We start from the raw sequence: 21,047 nt of genomic DNA, 5'->3' as shown, positions 1-21,047 counted from the left end.
GCATTAATTTGGTTTTTTGGTTCGTTCATGCACATCCATATACAGTGGAACCTCTTATAACGGACTCTCTAAATGTTATAGTTGACAAAAGCATGCCTTGTAGCAACTGCTTTTACTATCTAACTTGTACTTGCAATCCCAAATAGTCTGGCCATGCCCTCCCCAATTCGTATGGGGTCAGGTGAACTTGCAGTCAAGTGTTTGTGACAACACCGTGAACATGAAACTGCCGGTGGGAAGTTGTGTAAACTCAGCGTTACGTGCATAATTAGATGGGCGGAGAGGATGCATGGTCAGGCCTATCTCAAGACTGATCAAAGAACTATATACATGCAGTATGTATATAGAGACATGCACTGTAGAACATCTGAAGGAACAGATGTCCTAAAAATTGGAGTGACAGTATCACTTTAAGTTTTTATTCTCAAAAATTATGTGTCTATGTAACTGCTTATATACTCACTACTCCGGCTCTCTGAAGTACGACCACCTCGATATACCGGCCATTTGGTTTGGCACGGATTGCTAGCTAGATGTTTACTGCACAAAAATCACCCTGAAATGCAGCTCTCTCTATTCCGTATACTGGCCAGTACTGGCTGCCCCAAACTAAGTTTTCAATGTACGTTATTACGGCCGGATATGACGTTTTGGGTGTGGTTTGGCAGATATACACTTAATTAGAGAGCAGAATGATTCATTATCCTTCATTATCCTCGAGACAGAACTGCAAAATTAGTCAGGTAAGATCGTTTTTTAGCCACAGCTATTTTTTGAAATACTATTCCGGCCAAGCTGCACTGTCCCAAAAGTGAACGAATTAACGAGAGTCTACTGTATTGTCAGTGTTATAAAACATTCATAAATTATTACTGTTCGACCACTAAAAATAGTCTCGGGTCCATGCAGGCTGCGCATGCGCTTTAGAACGCCTCATGCAGGTAAGAAAAGTACATGTACATGTAATAGTTAATTGTACCATGGATATCAAGGGTGTATTGGATTTGTACTACCGAGAGCATACAACTGCACGAGGTAGTACACATACACACACAGATATCCATGGTACAGGTAGCTTGTATACTATGAACACGTATTGCAATTAGAAGCTGTTATCCAACCCATTTATAACTGAGTAGTAGTAAACACTCTTTGACCCCTGCCGTGCATGCACTGTGCACATTTTGTGTGCGTGTGCTTGCACTTAACCACATTCACAACCCAGTTCCAATGTGGTCCGGTAGTTTTAGTGAATCTGATAGGATACTGAAGAATTGATCTTCTATAAAAGAGAAGCTCCTTTAAGGTGGAGGGTAGGCTTTAGGCTGACCACAGCCAATGTACCCTAGGGTACATGGGATTTGTACCCTGGAGTATCCTGAGAGTTTCAATGGATATTCCTTAGTGTCAGAGCACATCGTGGTACAAGATTGTATATGTCCAATTCTGCCACGCTGTAATTGTACTCTTTAATTATTGCATGTGCAGACTGTTGCTCAACAAATTGATCGTGGATGTTTTTCTACTTCTCTACTGGAATACCCTCCCTCCCCTTTGACAGCACTTGAATCACAATGTAAGACAATCCTTGATGCCATCAGGTCCTCTTTTCAGTATAATTATATACGTTTAAGTACATTTTGCGTATGTTTTACATGTATCCCACATGCCTGCAGCACTTGTACAAGATCTCAAGGATGTGCACACTAAGGTCGGTGAGGAAGCTACATTCTCCATTGTGACGTCTTCAGGACAGTTCTCATACAACTGGTGCTTAAATGATCAGAGTATACCAGATGATAATCCTGACTACAGAGGAGCAACGTCAAATAAACTGGTTGTTTTGAAGCCCTTGTCTAAACACTGTGGAAGTTACAAGTGTATTGTCACTAACAAACATCATTCGGGTGTGCACATATCTTCAACTTCGGCAAGACTTACAGTTGGTAAATTAGGTATTAATTGTACGGGTGTCAAGTATAGTGTATTGATGTTATCTTCACTTATGCAGATGGAACCAAAATTGAAGCCGAAGAGTCCAAACTTCTTCATACAATATTGACATCAATGCAAATTGATAAACTGGATATTGAGCTTGATAGTGGAACAAGTAATGTGACATATGAAGAGCTCCAAATAATCTTTGGCCAGACTTTGCAAACATCATATTTATCAACTGACCTGCAACAAAGGTTGACAGCACGTAAGCAGTAAAATTATAAAAAGATGAGCGCTCCGTATAGGTAAAACAAAGCAGCAAAAGTTGCAGCGGTGCAGTAAAACTTCAGTAGAACCCTTACTCGATCTGCAGCAAAATTTTGGTTAAGGTGGTAAAAGTAGCAACGCCACATGCTGCTATAATTCTAAATTGAGCACAGATAGTTTACGTACACGCATGTATAGATCGGAAAAAGTGTACAAAGTGAAAAAATCTTAAAGAGTAATGTAAGAATTGTAACTGTACACAGGTGTGTATTTAATAATAGTCTGCTAGTACTAGTATTGTAGCTTCATTGCTATAAAGCCTCCACCTATCGGGGCATTAGCACCCGCGGTGCTTTCATTGATCAGGCATTTCACTTTTATTGTCACTATATAGCACTGTCACTGTCACTGGCATCTATGCAGTAACTTCTTTACTAGACACATAGTTCCTAATGTCCATGCCAGGTACTTAGAAACTAGAGCACTGAAGTGCTAACCCTCGGCTGTTGACATGAATGTAAAAACCAAGAGTAGCAACAACCTACTTTATACTACGGTATGTATTAAATGCCATCGAAGACACTCTCCGATTGCCTCTGTCCAAGACACAACAGAGCCTTTTGCACCTTTTGGTGGGCTATATCTCCCATGTTTTTGTTGTTCTGCAGGAAAAAATTAGTGCCCTCAAGCATTAAGCATATCTCATATTGTTATAGGAGAGACTTAGTACCCTCAGACATTATTAGCATTGTGCATATTATTATGTGAGAGATTTAGTGCTGGGCACACCAAATCATTCCTATAGTTAAACCTACTATAATAGGAAAGGTTTGGGCATTGCATCCTTCCTAAAGTAATATAGGAGAGTAGTAGTGCCCTGCAGATATTAAGAATCTCCCATATTATTATAGGAGAGATTTAGTCCCTCAGTCATTAAGCTCCTCTCTATTATAGGAGAGATTTAGTGACGACGGGCATTAAAGTTCTCCTAGAGCACTTTTTTCATTTAGTGACAATTATTATCTGGACCCGAATATGACCCTACAAAATGAGCAAAGGCAACCCCGAAACCCACCAAAATTCACCTTAGAGGCAAACAATTTCTATAGGGGGGCATGCTTCGCATCTCTCCGTTATTTCCCCCCTACTTCAAAATTCTGTATGACACCTGCAACTTGTTTTTTTGCCATCAAATTTCTTAAATAACCAATACTCACATTATCTTGTTTGGGTCTTTTTAGTGTTGGGGCTAACCTAACTTTCCCTTTAATTTTGTGCTGGAATAGCCGGGTCATTAAACAAACTGTTAATTTGCATGTCGTATAATCATAAATTGAAGAGAGAAGGATTGGCGGTCTATAGAGGCTGTTAGTTTTCGGCGCATGCAACCGTTGAGCGGTTACAACTGAATACACACACATGCACACACACACAGTCAGCTTTACCGTATTCCTCGTGCGGCTACGCCTCGAGGTATAATTGTTGTTCACACAAGTTCATTCATAAGCCATATCCAATCAACTCACTTGACCAGTAACACACCCAGAAAATTATTTTTTGTGTGCAGGGATAGAGGATGATAAAATCTATGAAGAAGCGATAAAAAACGGTGACATTATCCTATTGTTTTATCTCAAAATGCTGGCTATTGGACCAGGGCAAATAGGAAAGTCAACATTTGTTCGTAGATTGCTTGGGATAATGAAATGGGATATCAGCGAAGATCCTGACAAGCAACCGCCTAGAAGCACTGGCCTTTCAGAATATAAAGAGGCGTTCCTAGTCTATAATCACGAATCAGTAGCCCTGTCAACTGAACGAAGTTGGGAAATATTTGGTGAATCAGACATAGGTAAGGAATTGAGCGCACTCGTGTCCCTTCTAACCTCTCAGACTAAATCTAGAAAAGCAAGCAAAATGGCTACTGCTGAAAAACCAGAAAAGACTCTGTCTACGTCTGATCATAGCAGTGATTCTGTGCCTCCTAATCATACATCTGATACTGCAGATATAGCTGCTGTTTCTACGAATGAAAGTTCTCAGAGCACTACTTATTCAGTCTTTGAGCAACCACCTACTGCTAGCTCTTGTCCAGAACTTCAGAATTTACCTCAAAGCGAGATTGATCAAACTTACAAAGAATTTGAGGAGCTACGTACTAAATTGAGCAATTCTCCCAATGATAATGTAGAATCACTACATGCTATAATCAACATAGTTGATGTGGGTGGCCAGCCTGCTTTCTTGGAATTGTTACCATCCTTGACAATTGGGCCCGCAATGTATCTTGTGTTCATGAAACTTCTTTGGGAATTGCAAACTCCACAGGATACAAAATGCAAATTTCAAAACGATAAAAAAGCTTCTATCTGTGAGAATTTCAAATATACACCAGAAGAAGTTATTTTCACTGCTCTCTCATGCATTGCATGCTTTGGTCACTTGGATGAGGAGGTAGAAAAGTATATAGCCCCAGCCGATAGTAAGAAAATCAACTCACTTGTATTGATTATGGGAACCTATGCAGATGACCTCACATCTTGTGATAAAAAAGGTGAAGAGAAAGCTGAAGAGAAGGTAAAGGAAACTAATAAGCAACTTCATGCTAAGCTGGAAACCACTTCTTTCTATAAGGACGATCTAATTGAGTATCATAAGAATGATCTTGAAGTTCTTTTTCCAATTAATAATAAATCTGGGGGCAAACCTGAAGTCGATAAATATAGACAAATTATTACAGACCTAATTGAAAGCAGATTCCGTAAATATAAAATCCCTGCACGGTGGTTGATGTTTAGCATTTGCTTGAAGATTCTTGCTCAGAAAAAGAAGAGGAAAGTTATAGAATTTACAGACTGTGTTGAAATCGGCAAATTTTTTAAAATGAACGAAGATACTGTTAAAGTAGCTCTTAGATTCCTTCACAAGTACATTGGGCAAGTGATGTACTTTCAGGCAGATGAAAAGCTCAAAGATATCGTCATCTGTGATCCTCAAGCTGTTTTCACTTCTATTAGTGAGCTCATTTTTAATATTTATGATCCACCGAAAAGAAAAATTGGACCGTCTGAGGTCCATCGCTTCAAACAAAAGGGCTTCTTTTGTCATAAAGATCACAACATTGAGGCCAACGTTACTCAAGGAAATCGTTTACCTATTAAAGACCTACTACCCTTGTTAGAGTATCTAAACATAGCTGTTCCAATAGTTGTGGATTCAATTGATGGGTATTTTCTTCCAGCAGTACTTCAAACAGCCAATAGTGAGGTGTTGAACAAGCCTCCAGATGGTGCAGATTATGAAAAAGATCCAACGCCGCTTTGCATCTGCTTTAAAACTGGTTTTGTGCCATTGGGGTTTTTTCCTGCCCTAGTTGCTAATTTGCTAAATACTAACAAGAAGGATTTGGATTTACTTGGTAAAGAGCAAAATGAACTGATGTACAAAAATAAAATAACATTTCGATTTCGAGGACGGTATAACATTGCGCTGATTTCCCGAGCCAAGTACTGTGAGTTTCGAGTATCACGAGCCCCAGGTGCTGTTCGAGACGAAGAGATCACCAAATGTTGCCTACTAATTAAAGACATACTACAAAAATCTATCAATGGTGTAATATATAGAATGAGACAGAATTCTCTATTTCAGCTGACACAGAGCTACAATTTTGCTTTTAAATGTCCTCATTGTGAGAAAAGAATGGGAAACGAATCATTTGCATTGTTTAATCTGGAAAACGTCAGGGACTTAAAGTGTAAGAGCTGCAAAATTGCTGTGCAACTAACCCATCGAATGAGTACATGGTTCCCAAAGGTTAGTTTTCTTTATTGTGGTCAGACATCAAAATTAATGGTTGTACTATATCACCTATATGATAGTATTGTGGACTCACTATCGTTTAACCACATTTCCTTGTTTGTAATGTGCTGAGTACAATAAATTAATGTTAGCAGCTTGCACTTATTTGCTCCTGATATACATAATAAATATCTTGTGTCCCAATCTTCTCTATCAGTTACTATAAGATTTCTACTTATAAAATTATGTGATTAAGTCCTCCTATAATAACTATAATAATTATTATATAGTAACTATACTGGTACCCGTGACCGTAACTAGAGCACTCTTCGAAGTCTAACTCTCGGCTGCTTACACAATTTGTCGTGTTTTTGTGAAAACACTATATAAAATATTACTTTACTTAATATAATTATGTGCAGGATGTTGCTCATGATCGTCTTTCTTCTATGGAGCCAGGTGGGTGCATACATGAGTATAGGGTATACGTGCATGTTGACCTGCATGCATAATAATTATCAAGACGCATAATAGTGTAAGCTATATACAGGGTTGCACCTGGGGGGACAAGCTACTCCGGAGTAATGTGTCCGGTGACCAGGGGACACCCTGCTTTGGAGTAATAATTATGTGTCCGGGGGCAATTTACTATGTGAAAGTTCCCAAAACACTAATGATTAAATACTTTTGCATGTTCAGCACGATAAGACTGGAATTCACTGCATGCATGGGTCAAAATTTTTTTTAGCTGGCAATTTGTCATGCATCATGTATTATTCAGCCCTAATTGCATTGCTATAATTATGGTGAATAGGATCATCATCATCAGAGGAGCATCCAACAATTATAACCTACAATCTGATTATTTTGACTAAAAAGGATACTCGAACAATTTGTGTTCTTTGGTGCATGTCATAATAATTATTACGTTCCTTCCTATTGGTGTTGCGGTAGTTTTTGTTAGATTACAGGCCCCAGGGATTGACCTTATAATACGTACTAAGGGCTTGGAATCGAGACATCCGTATATATCATTGAAATATACTTCTGATCGACACCACAGTTAGACACACATATAATTATACGCACCATGCTGACTATTTGTTAGTGCAGCTGGATAATTATATGATTAAGTGTGTTCTCTGATCTGTCATTCCATACTGTATACGAACACCTGCTCAACGAGTGAGTATCGTTCTTCAATTAGGGATGATGGAAAAATGTTAGCTCACTACTTTTCCCTCAGACAAATTGTCTCTTGCAATAGTCAACAGGTTATTTCTAGTTTGAAAGTTAGTATATTTTTCCCAGGCTTGATTAAAATTTAATGCATTTACTATGTTTTCTTTCCTGCAGGTGAATTTCCCTCTGTTACAGTAGATGTGTGTAAGAAAAGGGACCAACAACTCGATCAAGAAATCCCTGAGAAATTTCCTCACGTTCGCATGCACAAGGTAGGCAGTACTCTAAATTATATACGTACCTGTCATATTGACATTTTGGCGAGGGGAGAAAATGGTGTACGTGTATGATATTAGGGGGTGTGATGACATGTATCTAAAGGGTTTGTGGCATGCCCCCCAGGAATTCACTACTATACCGGCCGTGTTAAGTATTGCTCAACAGAACTCCTTAATCATATTCCCATTGATTTTTCTCTAGAAGGTATACTTCCGAGGGGGCAATCCCCACCAAATAAAACCCTGTTGGTTGGTACTTTTGTACAGGCTTTGACAATTAACGATCTACAACATGTTTATGAGAAACTTGAAAATGCAAGCCCTCACTGGTTCAATCTGGGATTGGCTCTAGGTCTAACTCATCTTGTTCTCACCAACATCAATATCCAGTATCATCAAGACAGTATGTCGTGCTTGCGTGAAATGTTGGCTAAGCTCCTGGGTACACAACATGTAACATGGAGTCTCCTGTCAGACGCTCTCAAAAAGCCAACAGTGCATCTCACCAATTTGGCTGATAGTATCACAGGTAACTATTTTAGTGTTTGTGCAAGTTTTAATTTTGCCAGTGTTGGAACAGCGTAGTGTAAACACACCCGTTTCTATAGCGAATCACTTGGGACAACAGGGGAGGGGGGGGGGGGTATTAAACTGTTTGAGATACAGGATATTATATGGCAATATCCACTAACAACTTAAGTAGTGAGGTAGAGCAGCCCTCAGATCCTCCTCAGAACGAGACATGGATAGTACTACTGGGGATCAAAGCTGATATAGAAATGCATTGCTAGAATGAAGAGTGATTACTCACTTAGCTTCCACCTCCAGTTTGGCCAGTTCTTTGGATGGTGGGGTCTTCAGATAGGATCTTTGCTTGACCTTCATGCTCCTGGGGTGTGTGCATGCAAGCATATATAGACTAGAGTACGTTACTAGAATCACAGATAGAAGAGGAAGAGGGATTAGATTCGGAAGCGATTCATGTAATGTTTTACAATGGCGTCTACATAGTGGCTCTGGGACCATCTGTGTATCTCTCTTTAACTCCCACGAAAACCCGGGAAAGTTATATACGTAATAATATAATGATCTCTATATAATTATATCTAACGTGTGGTTAATCGATGATTGTTCATATGGATCTGGTGTAGCCTGTAGTTGCTTGTGTATATAGAAGATAGTAAGCTATAAGTGTGCAGTGACAATCAGGCTGATAGCAGACACTATAATTATACCTCAACTTCCAGGCCGCCTCAAATGTCCATGCATTTCTTAATTATTGGATTGACAATGGCCTTTAAAAAATCCAGTTTGTCTGCAATCTGCTAAGTAATGTCTGAGCTGCTGACAGTCGCTAGCGGCACAGTACCTCCTCTCATCTGGATTTGTACTGTACTATCCAGGTATTAGTCACACCTCTAACCGCAGAGCTCAGCTTGCTGCAAGGGAAGGGCTGGAGCAATCTGATTAGTGCTGCAAAACATTGCAACGATCTGATTGGTCTATATGCTCTAACAAATCTTTAATTCGTTTAGCAACAATCGAAATCGTAGTCAATGATTTCCCACCCTTTGATATGCAAAAATGTTCATCATGATATCATGTGATAGCTATATCTTATGTTAGGCAGCTTCGATACATCCACCAAGGCATCAGCAACCGCGGTGCTTTCTTGATACTTTTCTATAACATGTTGTCTACTCTTTTTAGTTCAGGTATGGAACGTTTAGGTATTCTGAGTTTATGGTAGTTAAACTCCACCCAGTTGCGATGATACCGATCCGGTCTGTATCATATAGCATTGCAAGGAGGTGGGGTTTAACTACTCACCCCGAGTGAGGTATATTGCTGGGGACAATTTACTATGTGTGAGTTTGTGGTAGTTAAAGTCCAACCAGTTGCTATGATACTGACCGGTCTGTATCATAGCATTGCAAGGAGGTGGGGTTTAACTACTCAATTATCATGTGTTATTCAGCCTGCTATAACATTTCTAAAAATGGCAAATTGTTATGTGTGCATAGAATCATCAGATGAGGAGCATCCAAGCATAAACTAATTGTGACAAAAGTAATAACAAAACGGTCGTCTCTAATCCGATTGTTTTGACACAATTAAAGGACTTTAACAAATTGTGAGAAGCTGAAGAATGCTCGCAAAGATTGGTTTCATTTGGGAATATAATGGCATTCAGAGTTAAAAGATATTGACAATACAACAATAATAAGCTGTCTAACCGAGTCCTACACATGTCTTGAACTTCTTCAGGATTGGTAAATTAAGGAAATTGTACAGGAAATTTGCACTATCCTTTGTCAGTACGTTTGCAGGAAAGATGCAGATTTTAAGGCTTGCACTGTAGCAGGAATTTTAATCCTGTGCAAGACCACCATGTATTTAACCAACCCACAGGAGAATGGCTCAGGAAACGTTCCAAACCTCAACCATATACGTCAGACTGCAAATAAGTATTGAGTCAGAGGACTATATATATACAACTCGGATACAAACTCAGCATACCACCCAAGCGATCATTGTTAGTGCAATGGCCGACACAGGCTGTCAGAGTTGCTTGGCAGGCCTCCAAGTGGTTAAGAAACTTCTACCAAAGACCTAATCCCTGTTGACCTCAAGATGCACGCAGCGGACAACCACAACATACAAAGAGGTGCCATAATACTGCGGTTCTCTGGAAAAAACAGCAAGGGAGAAGAGAAATCAACCAGGCAAATGGTTTACGTTACTAATTGTACCGACAAATTGTTCCTGAGCAGAGAGGGATGCGCGGATCTGGGAATAATCCCACACATGTTCCCAGCAAAGGCGATCCCATCAGTGCATCACACCAAGAAGAATGTGAGATTCGGGAACGCGATTCCATCAGTGCTGCCACCACCTCACACCAAGAAGAATGTCGATGCCCCAGAAGGACCAAGCCACCACCACGCCCTACCTCCGTGCCATTCTCAGCCACAGAGGCCAACAGAGAGTCGCTCCAGCAATACCTCCTGGACTATTACAGATTTAGCACATTCAACGTCTGTGAACACCAAACCCTGCCCATGATAGACGGTCCACCAATGCGACTACTAATCGACACCCAGGCAACCCCTACGGCTCATCACTCACCTATCCCTGTGCCCCTTCATTGGCAAGACGAGGTCAAAGCTGATTTAGATCGAGATGTGAGACTATATAGGCGTCCTCGAACCGGTACCCATGGGAGAACCAGTCACATGGTGCCACCGCATGGTAATCTGCGCTAAGAAAAATGGCAAGCCAAGACGAACCCCTCAATATCCATGCAACCAGAGAAACTCACCATACTCAATCACCTTACCACCAAGCAAGATCCATCCCCCAGGGGAAGAAAAAATCTGTATTCGATGCATGGAATGGATATCACAGTGTACCCCTCCACCCTGAAGATCGACACTATACAACCTTTATCACACCTTAGGGTCGCTACAGATACCGCACAGCCCCACAAGGCTACATCTCCTCGGGAGATGGCTACACCAGGAGATATGACGAAATCGCCTCCTCTATACCCAATCACACCAAGTGTGTGGATGACGCCCTCCTGTGGTCTGATACTATTGAAGAGAGCTTCTTTCAAGCGTGCAACTGGCTAGACCTTTGTGGCAGAAATGGCATCACCCTCATCCCAGAGAAATTTAGGTTTGCCCAAGACGAGGTTGAATTCGCTGGCTTTGAAATCACGAAAGATACAGTGCGATCATGCAAGAAGTAGCTATCTCCGACTTCCCCACTCCACAGAACCTCACAGCTTGGTTCGGTTTGATCAACCAGGTATCATACGCTTTTAGTATGAATGACACAATGCTGCCCTTCTGAGAACTGCTCAAGCCTAGCAATAAGTTTCACTGGGACGACGATCTGCAACAAGCCTTTGACAAGTCAATTGACCATAATTCCACAATGGAGTTAAAATCTTCGACAAAACGAAACCTACATGTTTGGCTACCGATTGGTCGAAACATGGCATAGGTTACTGGCTGTTTCAAAAACACTGCTCCTGCCCATCTACTGACCTGTTTTGCTGTAAACAAGGGTGGAAGATCACCCTAGTTGGGAGCAGATTCACCGACGCTGCCGAATCCCGGTATGCCCCAGTTGAAGGCAAAGCACTAGCAGTGACAGATGCCCTAGACAAAGCGAGACACTTTATCCTTGGGTGCAAAAACCTAACTATCGCAGTGGACCATAAACTTCTCCTGAAGATCTCGATCCATGGATAACATATCCAACACTAGACTGCGCAACCTCAAAGAAAAAACCCTCCGATACCATTTCAAAATGATACACATTCCCGGCATCAAGCACAGAGCCCCTGATACCCTCTCGAGATACCCCACAGGTGATCCACATCCACCAAAAATGGGCCTCCAAGATGATATCCACAGCATCGAAGATAGCAGTGGTATCGCCCATACACCTCCTCTCCATATCCCTACCCAACTAATCGCTGGCATCAACACCGATGACCAACTACACTCATATCTGACGGAACACCGACTGCAAGAGACCCTCCTCTTCACACTCCACTCCTCCACACATACTGTGAATTGGGAGCAAGTTCAAATGGCTACATCGTCTGATGACAACATGCTCCTCTTGATGTACACCATCGAAGACGGTATTCCTGCACTCAAAAGCGACCTACCACAATCCATCAAAGAATACACCAACACAGAAACCACCTCTACAGCAGCGACGGCGTTGTGATATACAATAACAGGATCGTTATCCCACCCTCCTTGAGACCTGCATGCCTATCTGCTCTCTACGCTTCCCACCAAGGCACAGCAAATATGATTTCGAAAGCCGAAGCATCAATCTTTTGGCCTGGCATCACACAGGACATCCAAGCCATGCACTCGCACCAATTGCTCACCCTGCAACAGAATGGCCCCATCACAGTCGGTGCTTCCCCCCACACCACCAACCCTCGCGGAATACCCTTTCTAATGTATCTGTGCAGATTACTGTCACTACCAAGACTGCAACTATCTTGTCATTGTGGATAGATATTCCAACTGGCCCATAGTCAAAAGAGCTAAAGATGGAGCCCTAGGATTGATTGACGTCTTGCGACAAACATTTGCAACTTACGGTATACCCGATGAGTTATCATCCAATGCATGGTGGCCCAGAATTTATAGCTCACACCACTAGGCAATTTATGCAAACATGGGAGTCTAACATTGCCTCAGCTCTGTGGCATTCCCCCATAGCAATTGCAGAGCAGAAGTTGAGACTCATTACTGGCAACGTTGGACACAGTGGATCACTCAATATTGATGCTTTCCAGAAAGCTATCCTTCAGTACAGAAACAAACCTGACCCAAGTACCAAACTCTCCCCAGCTATGTGTGTACCCATCAGAGATCTAATATCGCCCACACAGAGACTCCTTTAACTTAAGAGAAAAGGCACTAAGACACCGCCACATCATTCAACATGAGAAGTGGAGTGAACATCGCTCACACCTCTACGTGTAGGGGATTGAGTAAGGCTACAAAACCAAACTGGTCATCACCCCAACAAATAGGATCGCACTGGCATTGTTATTGAAGTTTGTCAGTACCACCAGTACCTCGTCCGCATTGATGGATCCGGCAGACCAACCCTAAGGAACAGAAAATTCCTACGGAAATACACCCCCGTATCTCCGCCAAGGGAGCAGAGATCAATCTTAGATGACATGGCTCTCCTCCCCCCTCTGATGAAACTCCCACCCTGTTGACCCACCACCCACTGCCTGCCCACCCCACTCCATGTCTACCCGCCCCTACGCCGATCCACAAGGACCCCCCGACCGGCTCTACTAAAAAGTCTTTCATCCCTACTCCTGAAGACTTGGAAGGGAGATGAACATTGACTGAACGTATTTAGCTAGTGATCATTACCTATTTATTCAGTTGTGTCTAGCATTGATTCGTGTGCAATATCAACTTGCTTAATCTTCTATTTTGTAATTATTAATTTGCAGCTTGTCAATCTTGGTGAGAAAAGTGAACTAGAGGTGTCAAAATTCCAATGTATAGTGATGGTTTCTCCTTACACTGGAACAAAGAGCTAAGCCTCCACATAACATCGGTCACAATGAACGCGGCCCAACTTCGATCACCTTTCAGAGTATGTGTGAGGACTGGAGGACTTTGTCACTACCAATGTGAGGTGAAGGATTAAGCCGGGAAATTGATCTGTCTCTGCAAAAATGAGTTATCATTGCAGGTGCTGTTCAAATGTAGAGTTTACCAAAATTAATGTTTACACAGAACTATGATCAAAAATCGATCAAAGAAATGAGAGACGGAGTTGTTTATTTCATATGCCACAAAACTACAATTTTGCTTTATAATGTCCTCAAAGCAAGAAAATAATGATTGGCTATTTATACCTTAAACGAGCATGTTGGCTTTAATTATCGCATTAGCAACTTCCGGATCTTGGAGCGAGTTGTGAGTATAAAAAGAGTTGCCCAGGACGCGACCCCTGTAAATTTTATTCAAGCCTTAATTAGTAACGAGCTATTTTTTTCTCTTGCGCAAAAGCGCTCAGAACCCATTCATACACACAGTGAACACTAAAAAAATACACAAGGGAGGGGAATACATTCCTGGTGGGTTTTCTTCTTTACCAGTATCAAAAAGACAAAAATAAAAATTTATGATAATGGTGACAAATAAATAATGCTCAGGTAGGTCTGTAGGTACAGTAAAAGGCTATGTCTATTATCTTCCAAAGAGTTTTCCTTGCTTTCTTGCATATAAATAGACGGCATTGAGACTTAAGACTATGCCATTGTGCATTGTAGAAAGTTGATGAATTGATTCTGAAAAAGAATTTATATCAGCATTAATTAATGTCAGTATATCAAACAAATCTTTGCTAGAGTTGTAGAGTGGGGCGCAAACAAGTGAGAGCACTCCCGGGTAGGGGTTGGTAGTGCTGGCATAATTTTGAGCATAATTTTTGGGGAAGAATTATGCTGGGCACATTCGTGAGAATAATAGGCAGGTTTTGGAAATACAGGTCAGTCGAGTCAGTAGTATAAACATCTGTAGGCCTGATGGAAGTTGCGAGTACTTGTGGTCTATGTTATGCTTTGGAGGAATAATGTGGGAAAGAATAATAGAACTACCAACCCCTAGCAGTGAGTCTTCCTCCAGAAAAGAGGCCAGAGAGGTAACGATATAATTATTGCTTGATACAGTAGTAAGACTTACATTTTCTATATATACATAGTTTGATGCCTGGAAGACTGTCAACAAGTGAGGGTATAGTCCTTCAAAGTGACCTGAGAAAAGATGAACGTTACTATAATAATAATGACTCCATGTATGAAAGTTTTATTATACAAAATAATGTCTTGGTGGCTATGAGCACAATGTTTGTTAGCCTCGATTCCAGGCCGCGAAGAGAAAGGCGGCCTGGTATACTTTGTATGCGCATGCGCGAAATAATTGACAACAATTTCATCATACAAATTGTAAAAAAACGGGCAAAGTTACAAAAAGGAAGAATACATAATGACAAGTGACCACAATGGCAGCTTTCAGAGACACTAATCAAAGTAGAATAATTATGCTGCAAGCAGTGTTGCTTCTTCTAGCTCTGTTTATCAAAGAGACAGTTCAAGAAGGCCTCCCAGACAGTAGAACTGCCAGCTAGGAAGAGTGGTTGACTCTTTAATACATCAGTACATCTTGAGTGAATATTAAACTTCCTGAGTGTCGAGTTAAAGCTTATTAATGCAAGAGTAATCATAAGCTTGTTTATCTTCAGCAATGACTTCCTGTCGAATATAAAGGCAAGATTTAGTAGCAGAAGACTTGCCTGGCCCACATTACCACAGCCTCATCAGGGGACCCACAGGAACACACCATGCCTTTCCTATAACATCTCTGTAGCCTTACAGTGTAGGGTGTCGTTAAGTAGAGAGACTTGGCTTGATACAATAAAGGGCGTAAGAACTCAGTCATCTTTGCACAATACTTCTATGTAACAGACTGTAACTTCAGAATACAAATAGTATATACAGTTTATTTTACTGACAGTATCCACAAATACACGGATTACCCCCTTTTTGGGGTAATGTACGCGCATACGCATACAAAGTATACTAGGCCGCCTTTCTCTTCGCGGCCTGGAATCGAGGCTAAATGTTTGTGCGCTATTTTCAACTTACAATACTAGTACAATCAATTTCCGTTCTTCAGGAGGTGCTTGGACGATACCCGAACCCACTAGGTGTTCCCTACAGACTTTCAACTCTTCTCTTCGTTGCTTTATCCATGTCAAATGAAATGTTAATGTTAAAAAGCACTCGCAGGTTGATAAAGTCACATTACTACTTATAGACTAGACTACTTACTTTTATGTTCACATCTTCAATAACAACATCAGTTTGCCAGACTTTCATGTTTTCCAAGGCCAATGAACCTCTGGCAGCAAGAAAATTAAACGCTTAGCACTGTCAATTCTATCAACAAAGATCTGCTTGGTATCTTCAGTCTTGAATCAAAGCTTCCATGGAACCCCAGTAGGCTTCTTCTGAGGTTGAGAACACTTCTTGAAAATAAACTTTTGACAGCCATTTTTTGTTTTAAATTTATGTCATGTTTACTATCTTGTGAGAGAGCGGAAGAAGCCGTAGCAAAAGAAGACTGTAAGAATGTAAAGAATTATACTGTCAAGGGCGTCTTTTTGCAAGACTCAAGCAAATTAATTTTTCATTTTTGCCATTTTCCCGTTGCATTCAGTCGGAGCTGTCCTGGGCACGCCTTTTTATAGTCAGCATGTTCGTTTAAGTGTGAGAACTGCCAAAAATTGCTGTGCATATAATTATCCTCTCAAACTAACGAGTACATCAGAGATACAAAAGAAAGGGGATTGGAAACGACCGCCCACGCCCTATGTAAAAGGACTGACATCCGGTGAAGCACTCCGTGTAATTATTGCGCTCGCAAATAATTACATGGAAAAGTTTTGTATCCCTGGTTTCTAGCTCTCCTATCCACTAGAGATCACTCAGGGCCTGGGAGATACTTGAGAGAAGTAAGCTTATACCACTGACAAGCTCTAAGTCCGTTGTCTTTACTCTGTTTCCAATTTTTTTGAGTTTAGCTTGAATTACTCTATGTCAACTTTTCTCTGTCCCTCCTGTGAAGTCAAAACAGCAAAGGACATTGCTTGACTTGGTTATTATGTATCTAAGTGCTACATAGAATGGCTTCATGCTATAAATAAGCTGTACTGTTCATAAACGTTTGCAGTATAGTCCTTCAAACTGCTTTAGTATACTTTTAGACACGCCACGGGCCTGTCCCTCCTACGACTTCATAGTAAAGGCTATTTCTTCTTGCATAGCATTTATTTGTCTAGTAATAGTGGCTGCATGGCTTAGTCGACTTTTTAGAGCTAAATTCTCTTTACTTTTTAGAAAAATCAACATTAAAAATGATCAATTTCACTGTTTCTATGTACAGCACATTGTAGAGCAGTCAAGACTGGTAATGAGCATGCTGACTATAAATATAATCCTTTGTAGTTTTAGCCACGCCCTATAACACGGAATGCTTCACGCAAAAATTTCGTAAAAATTTCGTTTCCAATCCCCTTTCTTTTGTATCTCTGAGTACATGGATTGATTTTCAAGTTTTTGTAGCAGTTATACGTTAATAGGAATGGACAGTTAAATAAGCATTGCACAACCTTGCCGTGCATTGATCAACTACTTATAGCTTTTGTAATCTATACAGGACAAAGCTGGTGTGGTTGATTTTGACTGATAATTTATGGACCTCTTGATCTGTGAGGAGTGGTGATGATCAAAAGGTAAATTGTCCACAATTATTTACAGGACGCAGACACTCTCTTTTTACGTTATAGTTAGAACATGGGCATGAGGTATCTATGTGTTATAGTGTCCCAAAGCTCGAGGGATGAGGGACGCTATAACCAGAATGCACATGTTCTAACTGATTTATATCCCAAAACCTATTGGCTAGGAAGACACCTAAGCTATAATTTGTAGCAAACAAGCCATCAAACGAGCGGCTCCTATACTACTCTTGAACAACGCGAAAGGAACTTTAGGAAGAAGCCAAGGCTAGAATCCCAGCACTTCCATACATCCAGCTCCTCCCCCATGCAGCCTTGCAGCAAAAAAGCACAGCACACTGCCCAAAAAACGAGCGTCTCCTACTACTCTCGAACAAAGCCAAAAAAAGAAACTAGAGCTTCTCTCTTTCATTCTAGTTCAGAATCTGTTCTTATATTCTAGACAAAGCATCTAGCTAGATCTACAAGAATTTTTATGTTATTACATAATTATGTATCTTGTAAATCACAATACAATGTTGTAGTTTGTAGCCCAGAGCAATCTATAGTATGTACCGGTACTATAGCTCATAGTTCCCTGCTAAGTACACTCAAATGGGATCTAATTAATGTAAGATAACGTATTTTATCAAGAAAAAAGCAGTAAGCCCGCTCACCCTATGATGTTCGACATTTCTCCTATAGACTAACTCTTTCCTGTATGCTGTTAAACTGAGTATAAAGTGACTTAACAATGCTATAGGAATCTGACCCACAAGATGTCCACCAGTCAGTGGACGATCGTGAGCTTGGAGAAATTGTTTCGGCTATAGCCTGCACAAAATTATATGAAAATGTATTAGTTAATGTACAGTGTAAAGGGGTTTATGACAGTAAACCTCCCGATCGACTACGAGGGCGTAGCCCAAGTGAGAGGTGTGGTTTACTGTCATAAACTCTGAGGCACTGTGCATTAATTGATATAATTATGTCCCATCTGATTGGCTGGCTAGTTGCTATGCATCCAGCCTATATTATAAGCTTGCATGACTACCACATAGCAACACTATTCAAACAAGAAGACAACTAGGAAAAGAGAGCTTGTCCACGCCAGGGCTCCTGTCCACACTCAGAGCCACTCCCCCTCTCTGTTCAATTAATCAGCCCCTTCCTCCACTTACTGCGCAGCAACCAGCCAGAAGAAACAACACAGCTAGCTCTACACAGGCTGACCAGCTCTCTTCAGCTATGCCAGGCTAGTAGGCAAGCAAAGGTAAGCTTAAATAGCCACTCCTATATTATTATTAAGAACAGGCCCAGTGCAGTGCAGTGCGTGCAGTCAGTGAGCAAAAAGCTCAGCCTGAGCCCAAGCTCTCTCCCAGAGTGTCTCCAAAGCAACTCCTCACACAGCAGAATTTTTGATGATAATAACTATAACTATAATATATAAGCAGTGTTTTCAGTTTCATGGGCATGCAAGTTGCCACTGACATAACATAACAAGGAAGTCCCTCTAGCCTAGCTGTGGTCTACTGATTTTACCACAGTATTTTTTGGCCAATCAAATACAAGAAGAAACACTTCCAACACCATATTTGGTAACAACAATAAAGATCACATTGATACATAGTATATTATTGTAATTATTTTTAGCCAGATTCCTCATTAATTTGTGATCAAGGCATACAACTATGGCAACACAATTACAGGTAGTTTATACTATAGCTAATAGATCTACATATATATATATAGCCATATGTAATCTTACAAACTTCACTAGATTTAATAGAATAATATGACATTGTACAGTTTAATGGTGCAATGTGTCTGTCATACATTAATTGCCTCTACCATTTTTACCATTTAGGAAATGATTTGCTGGACCCAATTCCTGAAGCAAAATAATGTGAAGCAGGGTAATCTGTCACACTTACTACAAGATCGTATATATCAACGTGACAACAATTTCAATTGGACTGCAACTCATGCTTTTGCAGCAAGCTCAGAACACTTGGGTGTCGCAGTGATGAAATTGTTCTTTAAATTCTTGGAAAGTAAGGAACAGATTTTACTCCTCAAAGATGAAGATGGGAAACCGAAAAATCAAATTTTACTCAAAGATAAAGATAAAGATATTCCTATACAGAGTGCAATTCGCAGCAAGGCTCCAAAGGAAATTATTGAGCTATTCCTCACCATAGCAAAGGAACTAAACCTGACAGATGGTATGCTGTGTTCTCGTAACAAAAAAAATCAAACTCCGTTGTTGTCCGCATTTGAACACTCACACTGGGTTGCTGTAGATGTTCTACTTGAGGAATGTGTTAAGTGCAACAAACTGCCTGAACTCACAGGAGTACATCCACCAGCTGGTCTGAAATCCAACACACTCCTCCACCGGGCATTTAAACGTGGAAATACGAAGTACTTCGATATCTTTCTCAGAGTATGTAATGCAAATGGCGTAGAAGGTGACCATCTTACAGCAGCAGTTTCAATTCCAAACAAAAATAATGAGACTCCATGGTATTATGCAATTCATAATTTAAGCTATGAAACGCTTGAGAAAGTCTTGAAGATGGCAATAAATAAACTTCTTCCACTGAGTTTGTTGTATACTGACACCGATCAATCTACCATGTTACACGAAGCACATCGTATGGGAAGCGATCAACGTTGCCAATTACTGAAAAACAATGGTGCTAAAGACACACCTGATAGGAACGGGCTACTCCCCATTGATAGGAGCCGTATTATTCCTAACACAGGTCTTGGTGAAGAAGGTGCAACGAACATTAAGGTAAGCGTTTATCAAGTTGCCTTTTATTAGGGCGCCACGGGTTATAGTAGTCAGACTGTATGTCTGTTTGTTTGTCTATTTGTGACTGCTAAGCTGCCATGGATGCCAAAGTGGTATTATACGTTTACCGCATTGATAGCCTCAAGATAAGATAGTAGGTTAGCTAATAGCAAGGGCGTATAAGAGAAGAGGGCATGCAACAGTCCACGAGCAAAAACTGAATGGGCGGAGTAATGTTACTGGAAAAGTACAGTAATATCTAAAAATAGATTTCTGTTAAATGGAGTTTTGTGCAAAGTACAGGTAGCTGATAGCTATAAATAGATCGAATGCAGTTTTTGCTCGCACGTTGGACTAATAGTGAGTTGCATGCCCTCTTCTCTTATACGCCCTTGCTAATAGTAAGAAAAAAGCAAGCTGTAGTGTACACACACTCATTATGCAACCTTGGAAGTGTAGGAAACATGTTTCTTGTTGTCGAATAAGCAAGCAAAAGCTAACTTCAACTTGCACAATGGCTACAAGCTGATTCGAGACATCAAAACTATCTGGCTTATACCGTCGGCACTGCATGGATGTGGAAACGCCCTAATTTTTGTTATTTTTCCTTAGCTAACCCGAACCCCTCCCCCTTCCAAAATTACATCCGGTGCCGTATATGCCACTTATCTAGTCCTACGCATGTGCACTGCGTGGAACCATCTATCTGCTTGTTCTCATCATGTGAATACTGTTTTAAACATAACGGTTTAAAAATCTTCGAAGACAAGTTCTGGAAGTCCAACAGATTCTGCAGTGACATGTAGAGCACTGTTGTGAAAATGTCGTTGTACACATTGTTTTCGACTTTAATGTAATCTACTTTAAACTACTTTAATAAACAACCCCGACTAACGCCAAGGCCCATGCAAGGATTCTGCACTTTAGTGCTT

The 21,047-nt window shown here is 40.7% G+C and overlaps 1 protein-coding gene and 1 long non-coding RNA gene across 13 annotated transcripts in view; one reads left to right on the top strand and one right to left on the bottom strand.

Annotated features, from left to right (window-relative positions):
• Window positions 1-21,047, top strand: part of LOC135351980 (uncharacterized) — a 43,625-nt gene that overhangs the window by 22,231 nt on the left and 347 nt on the right. For 3 of the 12 annotated variants that reach the window (XM_064551065.1, XM_064551069.1, XM_064551068.1), the window contains 8 exons: window positions 1,489-1,576; window positions 1,677-1,955; window positions 2,012-2,203; window positions 3,773-6,018; window positions 6,426-6,462; window positions 7,360-7,457; window positions 7,731-7,992; window positions 9,488-11,683. In XM_064551065.1, the coding sequence (XP_064407135.1) occupies window positions 1,489-1,576; window positions 1,677-1,955; window positions 2,012-2,203; window positions 3,773-6,018; window positions 6,426-6,462; window positions 7,360-7,457; window positions 7,731-7,992; window positions 9,488-9,522 (3,237 nt within the window). In that variant the 3' untranslated portion in view covers window positions 9,523-11,683. Of the gene's footprint in view, window positions 1-1,488; window positions 1,577-1,676; window positions 1,956-2,011; window positions 2,204-3,772; window positions 6,019-6,425; window positions 6,463-7,359; window positions 7,458-7,730; window positions 7,993-9,487; window positions 11,684-17,254; window positions 17,331-18,078; window positions 19,025-19,182; window positions 20,116-21,047 lie in introns of those variants that run through there. The other 9 variants (XR_010399544.1, XR_010399543.1, XR_010399542.1 and 6 more) reach the window with 9 other exon arrangements.
• Window positions 14,042-16,126, bottom strand: LOC135351987 (uncharacterized). The gene is made up of 4 exons (XR_010399553.1): window positions 15,868-16,126; window positions 15,682-15,779; window positions 14,720-14,790; window positions 14,042-14,325 (listed from the first exon to the last, which is right to left on the bottom strand). It is a non-coding gene; the product is annotated as an uncharacterized LOC135351987 (long non-coding RNA).

Source organism: Halichondria panicea, unplaced genomic scaffold (genome assembly GCF_963675165.1).
Source record: "Halichondria panicea unplaced genomic scaffold, odHalPani1.1 SCAFFOLD_25, whole genome shotgun sequence".
Lineage (NCBI taxonomy): Eukaryota > Metazoa > Porifera > Demospongiae > Suberitida > Halichondriidae > Halichondria > Halichondria panicea.
The sequence above is the reverse complement of the archived record's forward strand: the minus strand, read 5'-3'. Positions and strand labels throughout refer to the sequence as shown.